Here is a 13,785-nt window from a genome sequence, read left to right on the forward strand (position 1 = left end):
AGTGTTGGGTATTCTAAAAGGCATTAAAGGGGACAAGTCTCCAGGTCCGATAGGTTCTACCCCAGGTTACTGACAGAAGCGAGAGAGGAAATAGGTGAGGCCTTAACAGATATCTTTGTAGCAGCCTTGAAGATGGGTGAGGCTCCAGAAAACTGGAGAATTGCTAATGCTGTCCCCATCTTTATGGGTAGCAGGGATAATCCAGGTAGTTATAGACCGGTGAGCCTGATGTCATTGGTAGGGAAGCTGCTGGCGAAAATACTGATGGATAGGATCTATTTACATTTGTAAGAAAAGGGGCTTATCAGTGTTAGGCAACGTTGCTTTGTGCAGGGAAGGTCATGCAGGCGGCACGGTGGCACCGTGGTCAGCACTGCTGCCTAACAGCGCCAGAGACCCGGGTTCAATTCCCGCCTCAGGCAACTGTCTGTGTGGAGTTTGCACATTCTCCCCGTGTCTGCGTGGGTTTCCTCCGGGTGCTCAGGTTTCCTCCCACAGTCCAGGTTAGGTGAATTGGCCATACTAAATTGCCCGCAGTGTTAGGTGAAGGGGGGAAATGGGTCTGTGTGCATTGCTCGTCAGTGTGGACTTGTTGGGCCGAAGGGCCTGTTTCCACACTGTAAGTAATCTAATGTCTTACCAACTTAATAGAATTCTTTGAGGAAGTGACAAAGTTAATTGATGAGGGATGTAGATATCAGAGACATGGACTTCAGTGAGGCATTTGATGAGGTTCTCCATGGTAGGTAAAAAGTGAAGTTGCATGGGGTCCAGGGTGTACTAGCTAGATGGAGAGAGAACTGGCCGGGCAACAGACGACCGAGAGTAGCAGTGGAAGGGAGCTTCTCAAAATGGAGAATTGTGCCCAGTGGTGTTCCACAGGGTTGAGACCACTATTGTTTATGATATATATAAATGATCTGGAGGAAGTTATAGGTGGTCTACTTAGCATGTTTGCAGATGACACTAAGATTGGTGGAGTAGCAGATAGTGAAGGGGACTGTCAGGGAATGCAGAATATACACAGATCAGAGACTTTGGCAGAGAAATACCAGATGGAATTCAATCCAGGCAAATGCGAGGTGATGCATTTTAGAAGATCCAATTGAAGAGCAAGCTACACTGTAAATGGAAAAGCCCTGGGGTAAAAAGATGTACAAATAGATTTGGGTGTTCAGGTCCACTGTACCCGGAAGGTAGCAATGCAGGTTGATGCAGTGGCCAAGAAGGCATACTGCATGCTTTCCTTCATCGGACAGGGTATTGACTACAAGAGATGGCAGGTCATTTTACAGCTATCTTGGACTTTGGTTTGGCCACATTTGGAATACTGCATACAGTTCTGGTCACCACATTATCAAGAAAATGTGGATGCTTTGGAAAGGTACAGAGGAGGCTGACCAGGAAGTTGCCTGGTATGAAGGGCGTTATCTATGAAGAGAGTCATAGAGTCATAGAGATGTACAGCATGGAAACAGACCCTTCGGTCCAACCTGTCCATGCCGACCAGATATCCCAACCCAATCTAGTCCCACTTGCCAGCACCCAGCACATATCCCTCCAAACCCTTCCTCTTCATATACTCATCCAAATGCCTAAATGTTGCAATTGTACCAGCCTCCACCACATCTTCTGACAGCTCATTCCATACACGTACCACCCTCTGCATGAAAATGCTGCCCCTTAGGTCTCTTTTATATCTTTCCCCTCTCACCCCAAACCCATGCACTCTAGTTCTGGACTCCCCCATCCCAGGGAAAAGACTTTGTCTGTTTATCCTATCCATGCCCCTCATATAGAAGCTTACAAAATTAAGGTCACCCCTCAGCCTCCGATGCTCCAGGGAAACAGTCCCAGCCTGTTCAGCCTCTCCCTGCAGCTCAAATCCTCCAATCCTGGCAACATCCTTGTAAATCTTTTTTGAACCCTTTCAAGTTTCACAATATCATTCCGATAAGGAGGAGACTAGAATTGCACGCAATATTCCAACAGTGGCCTAATCAATGTCCTGTACAGCCACAACATGACCTCCCAACTCCTGTACTCAATACTCTGACCAATAAAGGAAAGCATACCAAACGCTATCCTACCTACCTGCGACTCCACTTTCAAGGAGCTATGAACGTGCACTCCAAGGTCTCTTTGTTCAGCAATACTCCCTAGGACCTTACCATTAAGTGTATATGTCCTGCTAAGATTTGCTTTCCCAAAATGCAGCACCTCGCATTTATCTGAATTAAACTCCATCTGCCACTTCTCAGCCCATTGGCCCATCTGGTCCAGATCCTGTTGTAATCTGAAGTAACCTTCCTCTCTGTCCATTACACCTCCAATTTTGGTGTCATCTGCAAACTTACTAACTGTACCCTCTTATGCTCGCATCCAAATCATTTATGTAAATGACAAAAAGTAGAGGGCCCAGCACCGATCCTTGTGGCACTCCACTGGTCACAGGCCTCCAGTCTGAAAAACAACCCTCCACCACCACCCTCTGTCTTCTACCTTTGAGTCCGTTCTGTATCCAAATGGCTAGTTCTCCCTGTATTCCATGAGATCTAACCTTGCTAATCAGTCTCCCATGGGGAACCTTGTCAAACGCCTTACTGAAGTCCATATAGATCACATCTGCCCTCATCTATCTTCTTTGTTACTTCTTCAAAAAACTCAATCAAGTTTGTGAGACATGATTTTGTAGATTAGGATTATTTGCATTAGAAAGAAAGAGGTTTAAGGGTGACCTGATTGAAGTCGACAAAATCGTGGGAGGTACAGACAGGGTAGATAGCAAGAAGCCTTTTCCCCAGAGTGGGGGACTCAATTACTGAGGGTCACGAGTTCAAGGTGAGAGCGGAAACATTTAAGAGAGATATAGAACAAAGAAAAAAGAAAATTTACATCCCAGAAACAGGCCTTCGGCCCTCCAAGCCTGAACCGATCCAAATCCACTGTCTAAACCCATCACCCAATTCCTAAGCAACTGTATCCCTCTGCTCCCCACCGACTCATGCATCTGTCCAAATGCATTCCAGGCACCTCCCACCCTCTGTGTAAAGTACTTGCCGCGTGTATCCACCTTAAACTTTTCATCTCTCACCTTGAAAGTGTGACCTCTCATTATTGAATCCTTCTCGTTATAGAATATGTGTGGAAAGTTCTTTACGCAGAGGGTGATGAGTGCCTGGAACACGTCGCCAGCGGAGGTGGTAGAGGCGAGCATGATAGCATCATTTAAGATGTATCTAGACAGTTACATGAATGAGCAGGGAGCTGAGAGATACAGTTCCTCAGAAAATAGGCAACAGGTTTAAATAAAGGATCTGGATCAGTGCAGGGTTGGAGGGCCAAAGGGCCTGTTCCTGTGCTGTAATTTTCTTTGTTCTTTGTTCTAAACATTGCAAGTCCACAGCCATTGTCTTAGATCCTGCGCTGACCAGTGCCAAAGGCTGAATCAGAAAATTCAAACTTTGGTAATCCATCTAAATTTGAACAGAGCTTTTGACCCAACACCTGGTATCCCGAGTAGACTTCAACTCATCCAACCTTCTATAATTTGTCCTATTGTGCACAACATCTGACTCATCCATCACACCTGTACTTGCTGGACTTAACTGGCTCTTGGGCCCCTCAGAACACCTGGAAACTATCATCCTTATTTTAAAATTCCTCCATAACTTTGCCACTACCAGTTTCTCATCTGTCTCCAGGCCTGCAATGCTTTGGCATCTGTGCTTCTCTTAATCTTGCACTTTCAATGATCATCTTCTGATATTAAGAGTAGAATCCTGAATTTAAGACCAAGCATCTGAATGCATCTCTGTGCTGCTGCTTCTCTCTCCTTCTTTGAAATATTTCTTTAAAGCTGCTGCATCAGTCATAAAATGTGATATTATATCAAGTGTTGGTTCAAATCACTCCTGAGAGACACCTTGGTGTACTTTCGTCTCGTAAAAGCTACATAAATCTAAATTATCACAGTATTTCTCGGTGCAAAGTCAGTGCGGTACCTTTAATTCTGTTGAGGCACCTTTTTTAGTTTTACTGAAGTACTTCAAACTGCAGATACAGTGCCCTAAATCCAACACTCTCAGTGCCAAGACTGCATTAGATGTCACCTTCTGGATTACTAATCTTTGGATTATGCAGCTTTAAGAGGAGAGAGAAAATTGACTGGTTCCTGGTTGTCTCCCCTGAAAATGGTCTAGAACACTGCAATCATAATGTTCCTGCATGGGAACAGGCAATTTTGTGCCCCGTGAACAGTGAGAATGCGTGCAAAACACTTGCTGATTCCTCCTCCAGTATCAACACAGGAATAGCACCATCATTCCTACATTTGCTCTGCTCCAGAAGCAACACCCAAAGAGAGATGTGTCCATCCTTTTGACAATTCCAGTTTTTGGAAACCGATTTGAGACATTGCATCTATACAACAACCTAGTCACAGTTCAGACAGGAAGGTGCAATAATGATCAAGGTGTAGCTTCGAGAAAGATCTTACGAGTTATGAATGTGAGCATAAAATCTTGCATTGAGTGTTCCAAGTTCTGATCCCACTAAGATGAAAGGGCTCTTCAGCTTTGCTTCTTTAACAAGTCTGTGCAGATCATCAACCATTCTTCAAAAAAAAATGTTCACTGGAATTAGTAAATATATACATAACATTATTAATATGCATGCAGGTTATTCATTGTGATTTTTCATGTAAATAGAAACGTAAGTAAATTATGCAAATTATTGTATATATCAATCTACATAAACAATGCTTTCTTTCACCCTTCAGCTCAAAATGAGCTGCTTGTGGGGCAGTTGAGGGCCATATTGCATCTGGGAACTTGGTGAATGACAGGATAATGCAATGCATCCACTAATGGATTTAAGTATGGTGAAAAGAAAACAGCAGAACAACAGAAAAACAAACAAGATGAACACAAGTCAAATCAGGAACAGAAAAAAAAGAGACGGGGAAACAAAAGATGAGGAGCGGTTGAGAGAAAAGCACACAGAAGAAACAAAAAAAAACTCAGGGAACAATTTGATATCTGATGGAATCATGCTCTTTTTCAAGTTCCCAGTCTGTCCTTTCTGGGTCAGGGTGGTTGAACGTAATTGCAGAAACCTAGTCATGAAAGTGATCCTTATAAGATTAAATGCCAACTCCAATCTTTTTATGAGATTTATTGATAATTCAAGTGCAAATGAAAAATTTCTTGAAACACGCAACAATACAGTGGACCTAAATGAGAAGACCATAAGATACAGGAGTTGAATTATGCCATTCGGCCCATAAAGTCTGCTCCAGAATTTGATATTGGCTGTTGTTTCTCAAATTCCCTGACCTGTCTCTCCCCGTAATCCTTGATCCCTTTACCAATCAGAACCTCTGTCTTTAAGTCAGAAATCACACAACACCAAGTTATCGTCCAACAGATTTATTTGAAATCTTTCAGAGTTTTATGAGTGCAGCCCTTCATCAGGTGAAGTGATAGGGAAGCACACAGAACATAGAATTTGTGGATAGAAAGATCAAAGGCAAGAGATCAAAAGATCATACAAATGGTATGAGTGGCGTGTCAAATAATAAGTCTCTGCAGGTGACGAAGGCTGTTTGACCTCTCTTGGACTAAAGAGGACACAAAGATTTCATGCAAAGCCCCAGCAGTTTCCTCACCTGCATCCCTCAGCATTCTAGGATAGATGTCATCAGGTAGTGGGGACTTGTCTACCATAATGCTTTTCAGAACACCCAATACTTCCTCCCTTTTTTGTATACTGACTTGTCAATATCAACGTACCTTTTCTGAGATTCACTACCCACCTTTTCCTTTTCGAATATTAATGCAAAGTTTTTGCTGAGGACCTCTCCCGCTTCTTTGAGCACTACGCATAAATTGTCTCCTTTGTCCTTGAGTGAACCTGCCCTTTGCCTAGTTACACTCTTGTTCCTTATATACAAAATACCTTGGAATTTTCCTTAATTCTATTTACTAAAGATATTGCATGGCCCCTTCTGGACTTTCTAGTTCCTAGTGTGAGTTCTTTGAGGTCTTTGTATTCTTTGAGTGCTTTGCCTGTTTTCCGTTTCCCAAATGTTAACAGTCGCCTTTTTCTTTTTGACTAAGCTCTCAATTTTGCTTGTCATCCAACATTCCTGAATCTTGCCACCCATATCCTTCATTTTCACAGGAACATGCTGTTCCTGAACACTAATCAATCGGCTTTTAAAACATTCTGACATGCCAGATGTGGATATTGCCTCAAACAACTGCTCTGAATCTACTTAGCCAGGCTCATTTCCCAATTCTAGGTCTAGTCTGGCTCTTTCCCTCGTTGGATTATTTACCTGTTACTTTAAAAAATAAACATCCTGGAAGCAGCTAACAAATTGCTCCCCCTTATCCACGTTCCGCCTTTAGTGAGTACCAGTCAATATGGAGGAAAGTTAAAATCAACCACCACAACAACCCTGCTGTTTTTCCATAATCTGTCCACATATGTGTTCCTCTATCATGTGCTGGCTGTTGGGAAGCCTGTAAAACAACCCGAGCAAAGTGACTATACCCTTCGTATTCCTCAGCTTTAACCCTGCAAGGTGTCCTTCCTCAATACAACTGTGATATTCTCCCTTATCAGGAAAGCAATTCCCCAACCTCTTTTACACCCCTCTCTATCTCACCTGAAGCATCGAAATCCCAGAACACTAATTGCCAATATTGTCCCTCTCTCAAACAAGTCTCTATAACAGCTACAACACCATAGAGCTTGGATTAATACACAAAACTAAGTTCATCCGCTTTACCTGTCACACACTCACTTTAAAACAAAACACTTCAAACCGCCAGACCAATCTTGTTCAGTATCCTCTCCCTATCTGTTCTTCCTCTTAGCCTTACAGGTCTTAGTCTCAGACTCTTCCTCATTCATTTTACTTGCTGGTCTACTACTCTGGTTACTGCCCCCCATAACATGAGGCTAAATGGTCATAAGTGGCACGAGCAAACCACAATGCCAGAGAGGGAGTGGAGGTGGGGGGGTTCTGGATTGGAGGGTTGATGTGAACTCATTTGGCCGATTGGCCTGTCATGATTCTATGAAGCTTTTCTGGGGACTCGGGTCCTACTATGATTCAGATGGAGCCCATTCTATCGGACTTCTATCAGAATTGATCGGCCAAAGGCCTTTTCTGTATTGTATGGTTCAATGATGCCCTGAACACTGTGCTCATTTTCAGGATGAATCCCACCTATACTATAAATGTATTTAGCATTCAAGCTGTATAACGTCATAGTGGTCTACAGCACTTCTAGGATTCAGCCCATCGAGTCTGTGCAGTTCAAAATCAACCATGTAGAATGGCAGTGGAGTTTCTTTTCTTCCTCACTTACTTGTCTCCCATTCTTTCTTCTCAGCGATGTCCTGGGCTCCCAGCCTCAGCTCAGACCTGACGTGTGGCCACATGGCCCGCCTTGGCAGCCTCTCAGCTTGACAGGGTGGTCACCTGGCCCAGGAGTGGCATGGCCTGGCTTTAGCATGGATTTCCAATCTAGAGATGATTCCAGAGCAGTCTCCTAGCCTTCAGAGTCTTAAGATGAAGTGTGGCGCGATCTGGAATCAAGGCCCGTCATGGACGTCAGGCTCAGTGCAAGCATGGACTGAATTGTATTTCTTTATTTTCTAGTTCATTTCTATGATATGTAGTGCTGGATGTTTTGCTTTTTTAAAAATTTCTCTACCTCTTTTTCTGAAGAATTTGTACTGAAGAATCTGTACTCAGATACCTGTGTACCCAAGATGGTGCCATAAGTAGCGACTTGTAAACTTTTTACAGTACTCATTTAAGTACATGTGACAACAAAGCTAATGCTATTTTTAATCCCAGTTTCCAGCATTAAGTCCATAGCTTTGTATGCCTGACATCACATGCATATCTAAATACTTCTTAAATGTTATGATTCTTTTTGTGCAGAAATGCATGACGATGCATCAGCTCTAGTTTCTCATTTGCCTTGGACATACATGGCTGCAGTAACATATCTCATTAATCTTAAGCAAACACTTTGTATGCTTGGTGGTATCTTCACTTATTTTTAGGCATTTAACGATGTAACTTAATATTTTGTGATCTGTTTAAATAGTCAACTTCAGGCTTGAGATATAACTTAATAACTTTGGATGGTGCAGTGGCTCAGTGGCTCACTGCTGCCTCATAGCACTAGCGATACCAGTTTGAATGATGGTTGGGGCTACTGTCTGTGAGATATTTGCACACATTCTCCCCACGGCTGCATGAGTTTCATCCGGGTGCTCGAGTTTCCTACCATAGTCCATAGAAGCAAGGAACTGAAAGATAGCTCAGATTGGCTTGTACTGGTACTCGGGACAGGGTTTCAGGTTCTTGAAGCATTGGCACCATCTCTGGGGCAGGGGTGGCCTGTATAGGAGAGTCAGGTTGTGCCTAAATTGGAGAAGAATCAATATCCTTGCAGGGAGACTCGCTAGTGCTACTCCGGAGGGTTTAAATTAGAATGGCAGGGGGCTGGGAACCAGAGTAGGAAGTCAGACAGTGGAGGGATAGAGGGGAAGGTAGATATTGGGACCAGTATATCTGGAAGGAAAGACAGGCAGAAACATGTAAATGAATAAAATGGAACTAATGAGCTGAAATGTATTTATTTCAACGTCAGGAGTATTATAGGCAATGTAGATGAGCTGGGAGCCTGGGTCAGTATATGGATCTATGATGTTGTGGCTATTACAGAGACGTGATTGACAAAGGGACAGGACCGACTGCTCAACGTTGCAGGGTTTCATTACTTTAGAAGAGACAAAGAGGTAAGTTGGAGGACTAATATTATGACAGTGCGGTGAACCCCTCTGCTAATTAAACCAAACACCCAGAAAAGGTCACCTCATCTCTTAATCTGTTAAAGTATGAGTGGCACAGAACTCCCAAATTCTGCTGTTTAAAGAAAAAAAATCATCTTATTCTTTATCTCTAAAAGTGAACACAAAACAACTAATTACAACTCTAAGCCTCCTCGTGGGCGGCACGGTGGCACAGTGGTTAGCACTGCTGCCTCACAGCGCCAGAGACCCGGGTTCAATTCCCGACTCAGGCGACTGACTGTGTGGAGTTTGCACATTCTCCCCGTGTCTGCGTGGGTTTCCTCCGGGTGCTCCGGTTTCCTCCCACAGTCTAAAGATGTGCAGGTCAGTTGAATTGGCCATGCTAAATTGCCCGTAGTGTTAGGTAAGGGGTAAATGTCAGGCTATGGGTGGGTTGCGCTGCAGCGGGTCGGTGTGGACTTGTTGGGCCGAAGGGCCTGTTTCCACACTGTAAGTAATCTAATCTAATCTAATCTTTCTCTTAGCTGCTTGCTATCTGCCTCAAACTCTATAACAATATTCTATTCCAATAACCACCCGTATTAAAATTACATCAACTTAATTTCAAAACCACACAGCGACTGTCATCTCCGGTGTCAGTCTTCTTCTGGCTGTAGATCTCCCTGGGTCGTCTTCAGTCTTTTGCGTCAAAGATGAAAAGGGTTCCTTTGATAGAGAGTGTTTTGCTGGTTGTTACTCTGTCTATGGCAGTTGGGCTCTCTCTGGCCAGCTCTCAAAATGACGGCTTCTTTATACCCCAAACATATCATCTCATTGGTTCGATGTTGTCAAAACAGTAAGTTCAAAATCAATTTGGTTTTAGTATCATGGGGCATAATTTAAACTGATTGGTTAAATTCGAATGGTTGTCAACATAGCAACCAAAGCTCAGGTATTTGTTTCACAGCCAAATGTTATATATTTTGAATATTCCAGCACAATCTGAGACTGCTAGTCAGTCACGTGATAGGTGCCTGCAAGCTCTCAGTGCTCAATCTATCAAAGGTACAGCATACGCCTTGAACTTAACAACACTATTCAGGGAGAATGTCACATCTGCACTCAGAGAGGACATACTGAAGGGCTCATCCACTTACGCAATATAGGTAGAGCTCAAAAATAAGATAGGATTATACATTAGGCCCCACTCAACAACCCTGAGACATTGAAGAACAAATATATAGGCAGATTATGGAAAGATGCAATTACAACTGGGTTATCATAGTGGGTGACTTTAATTTCTCCAATATTAATGGGGGGCTATCTTACAGCAAAAGGTTTAGATGCTGCCAAATTTGTTAAGTGCATTCTTGAAACAGTATGTGGGTGGTCAAGCATACTGGATTCACACTGAACCTTGTATTGGCTAATGAGCCTGGCCAGGTGACTGACCTTTCAGAGGGAGAGCATTTTGGAAACAAAATCTTAAAATTTAAGAAACCTACAAGGATAGGTCCAGACCTTTCGGCAAGGATTGAAATTGGGGAAGGGCAAATTATGTCAGTATTAGGCAGGAGCTAGGGCATGTTAATTGGAGGGTGCTGTTTTCAGGCAAGTCCACATTTGACATGTAGAAGTCGTTTAAAGACCAGCTGATGACAGTTCAGGACCAGCTTGTTCCAGTAAAGAGGAAGGACAAGGATGGCAAGGTAAGGGACTCATGGATAACAAGGAAGGCTATGAATTGAGTCAAAAGGGAAAAAGAAGCTATGCAGGGTTTAGGAAGCTAAAATTGAAAAGGACCCATCAGAAATATAAAGAAAGCATCAAAAAATGTAAGCAGGGGACATGAAATAACTTTGGCAAGTCAGGTTAAAGAGAGTCCCAAGGCATTGTATACATACTTTAAGAACGAAAGAATAACAAGGGAGAAGGTAGAACCACTCAAGGATAAAGGAAGGAACTTGTGCTTGGAGACAGAAGGTATGGGTGAGATCCTAAATGAGTACTTTGCATCGGTAGTCACCCAGGAGAAGGATTTGGAGAATAGTGAGATGTCTGTGGTAAATGCTACTATACTAGGGCATTTTGAGATCAAGAAAGAAATGCTACAGGGTCTTAAGGTGGATCAATCCTCAGGGGTGAAGGGATCTACCCCAGGTTATCAAGACAGGCAAGAGAGGAGAGTGCTGGGGCATTGATCAAAATCTTTGCTATAGCCACTAGAGGTGTCCTAGAGGACTGGCGAGTAGCTAATGCTGTTCCTCTGTTCTAGAAGGGAAATAGGGATATCCAGGAAACTGTAGACCGGTGAGTCTCACAACAATGATTAGGAAGTTATTGGAGAGAATTCTTTGGGATAGGATTTATGTGCATTTGCAAAAGCATGACCTAAATAGGGTCAGACCACACAGCTTTGTGCAGGGCAGGTCACATCTAACTAACTTGATTGAATTTTTGAAGTAGGTGACAAAGGTGATCAATAAGGGTAGAACATTGGATGTTGTCTGCATGGATTTTAGTAAGGCTTTTGAAATGGTCCCTCATAGCATACTCATCCAGAAAATTAAGATGCATTGGATCGATGATCACTTGGCCGCATGAATACAGAATTGGCTTGTTCATAGAAGACAGAGTGTGGTGGTGGAAGGGTGCTTTCAAGGCTGGAGGTCCATGACTAGTGGTGTCCTGCAGGGATCCAGACTGGGACTTCAGCTGCATGTGATATATAAATGACTTGGATGATAATGTGCATGAGTGGGCTAGTAAATTTCTGACGATACAAAGATCGGTGGAGTTGTGGATAGTGCAGAAGGTTGTCAAAGAATGCAGCAAGATATGGATCAGATGCAGGTATGGGCAGAGAAATGGCAGATGGGGTTTAATCCAGGTAGGTGTCAGGTGCTCCACGTTGGGAGATCAATGTTAAGGAAAGTATGCGGTTATTGGCAGGACCCTGAACAGCATTGATGTACAAAAGGATCTTGAGGCTCAAGTCCACATATTTCTGAAAGTGGCCACACAAGTAGATAGGGTGGAAAAAACGGCATATGGCATTCTTGCCTTTATTGGTTGCAGAAGTGAGTACAAGAGACGGGATGGTATGTTGCAGTTGTATAAGACTTTGGCTTGGCCACAGTTACAGTACATTTTGGGATAACGTGTTAGGGCAACGCGATTTGGCTATAACGACATTGATGAATTAGTGAACGGTTACCCCCGATGCCAATAGCGCGATTCCAGTGGGACTGGTTTGCGTGTTTCGTTCTACCCAACAGCGATGTCTGCGCCAAAATCGCCATGCTGCTCTGCACCAATGTCCGTGCCATTCCACATATGCACAACGTCAGTGTTGGTCTTTGTGTCACTCTGCGTATGTACCGATGTCTGTGCCAAAGTCCCCTGCACCATTCCGTGCATGCACCAATGTCAGCTGCCGACAGATCAGCTTTCCGAGGGAGGTACTATACACAAAGTAGCTTCCTTATATTTTGTGATATTGTGATAAATTTACTTTTGTTTTGTTAATAAATATGATTTTAATCTTTTTTCAGGCTGCGCTATATTTTGCATCAGACTTTTGGGTGGTGTTTGAGCGATCGTGAGTGATATTTTTGCTGGTCTGCCCCAACCCCATTTTTCCCTTTGGCCCCATTATGTCTATTAAGCAATTTTCTGTTAAGTGAGGTTTCAATGTTTCTATGGTGTTATATGGATTGCCACATTACAGGAAGGATGTGGAGGCTTTGGAGAGGATGCACAAGAGGTTTAGCAGGATGCTGTCTGGTTTAGAGGGTATGAGCTAAAAGGTGAGGCCAGAAAAACTTAGGGTGCTTTCTGTCAAGCGGTGGAGGCTGAGGGGAGACTTGATCAAATGCAAAGATAGCGGTGACTGTCAGAATGTTTTTCCCAGAGTTGAGATGTCTAACAATAAGGGGGCATGCACTTAAGGTAAGAGGGGGAAAGTTCAAAGGAGATGCGAGCGGCAAGTTTTTTTTTGTGTAGAAAATGGTAGGAGTCTGGAAAGGACTGCCACAGGTTGTGGTTGAGGCAGTTATACAATAAGAGCATTTAAGGGACTTTTAGATAAGCACATGAATGGGCAAAGATTGGAGGGATATGGACCAAGGGCAGGCAGAAGGGATGAGTTTCATTTGGCATCATGTCCGGCTCAACGTCGTAGGCTGCAGGGTCTGTTCCTGTGCCATACTGTTCTATGTGGATATACACTTCAAGGTACCTCGAATCCTCATTGTCTTCCCAGGTTCCAACTGTTCATCATGTATTCCTTGCCTTTTTTGTCCTGCTCAAGTGTACCCACTCATACTTATCTGGAGTGAATTCCATTTGTCACTGATCAACCCATACTGTGTCTGTATCTGGAACTCTGATTGATGTGCAAACCATACTATAACCTGTATCAGGTATTCAGGGCAATTTTCAAACTGCACCAAACCAGTAGCTGGCACTCAGTGCAACTTACAAACCAGACAGGGTTCCTGTATTCAGGCTCATTCTTTGTTCATTTGTGAGATGTGAGTGTCGTTGGCTGACCAGCATTTATTGCCTGCCCTTTGTTGCCCTTGAGAAGGCGGTGGTGACCTGCCTTCTTGAATTTCTACAGTCCATGTGCTCTACCTTGATCCACAATGCCATTAGGAAGGGAATTCCACGATTCTGTACCTGCAACCGTTAATAAATGGCAATATAATTCCAAGTCAGGATGCTGAGTGGCTTGGAGGGGAACTTGAAGGTGGGGGCATTCCCACATATCTGCTGCCCTGTTCCCAGATGGAAGTCTTCATGGGTTTGGAAAGTGCTGTCTGAGGATCTTGGCATGGTGACTCAGTGGTTAGCACTGCTGGCTCACAGCGCCAGGGACCCAGGTTCTATTCCAGCCTCGGGTGACCGTCTGTGTGGAGTTTGCACATTCTCCCAGTGTCTGCATGGGTTCCCTCCAGT

At 43.6% G+C, this 13,785-nt stretch overlaps 1 protein-coding gene across 7 annotated transcripts in view; it reads right to left on the reverse strand.

The window, feature by feature from the left end:
* LOC122549114 (uncharacterized) overlaps positions 1 to 13,785 on the reverse strand; it is a 226,083-nt gene that overhangs the window by 117,558 nt on the left and 94,740 nt on the right. For 5 of the 7 annotated variants that reach the window (XM_087986362.1, XM_043688407.2, XM_087986365.1 and 2 more), the window contains one exon: positions 4,499 to 4,615. The exons of the other annotated variants lie outside the window; for them this stretch is intronic. In XM_087986362.1, the coding sequence (XP_087842488.1) occupies positions 4,499 to 4,615 (117 nt within the window). The remainder of the gene's footprint in view (positions 1 to 4,498; positions 4,616 to 13,785) is intronic. 7 annotated transcript variants of the gene reach the window in all.

This window comes from Chiloscyllium plagiosum, unplaced genomic scaffold, assembly GCF_037043375.1.
Source record: "Chiloscyllium plagiosum isolate Xiang-an unplaced genomic scaffold, Cpla_swu_hap1 HiC_scaffold_4, whole genome shotgun sequence".
NCBI lineage: Eukaryota > Metazoa > Chordata > Chondrichthyes > Orectolobiformes > Hemiscylliidae > Chiloscyllium > Chiloscyllium plagiosum.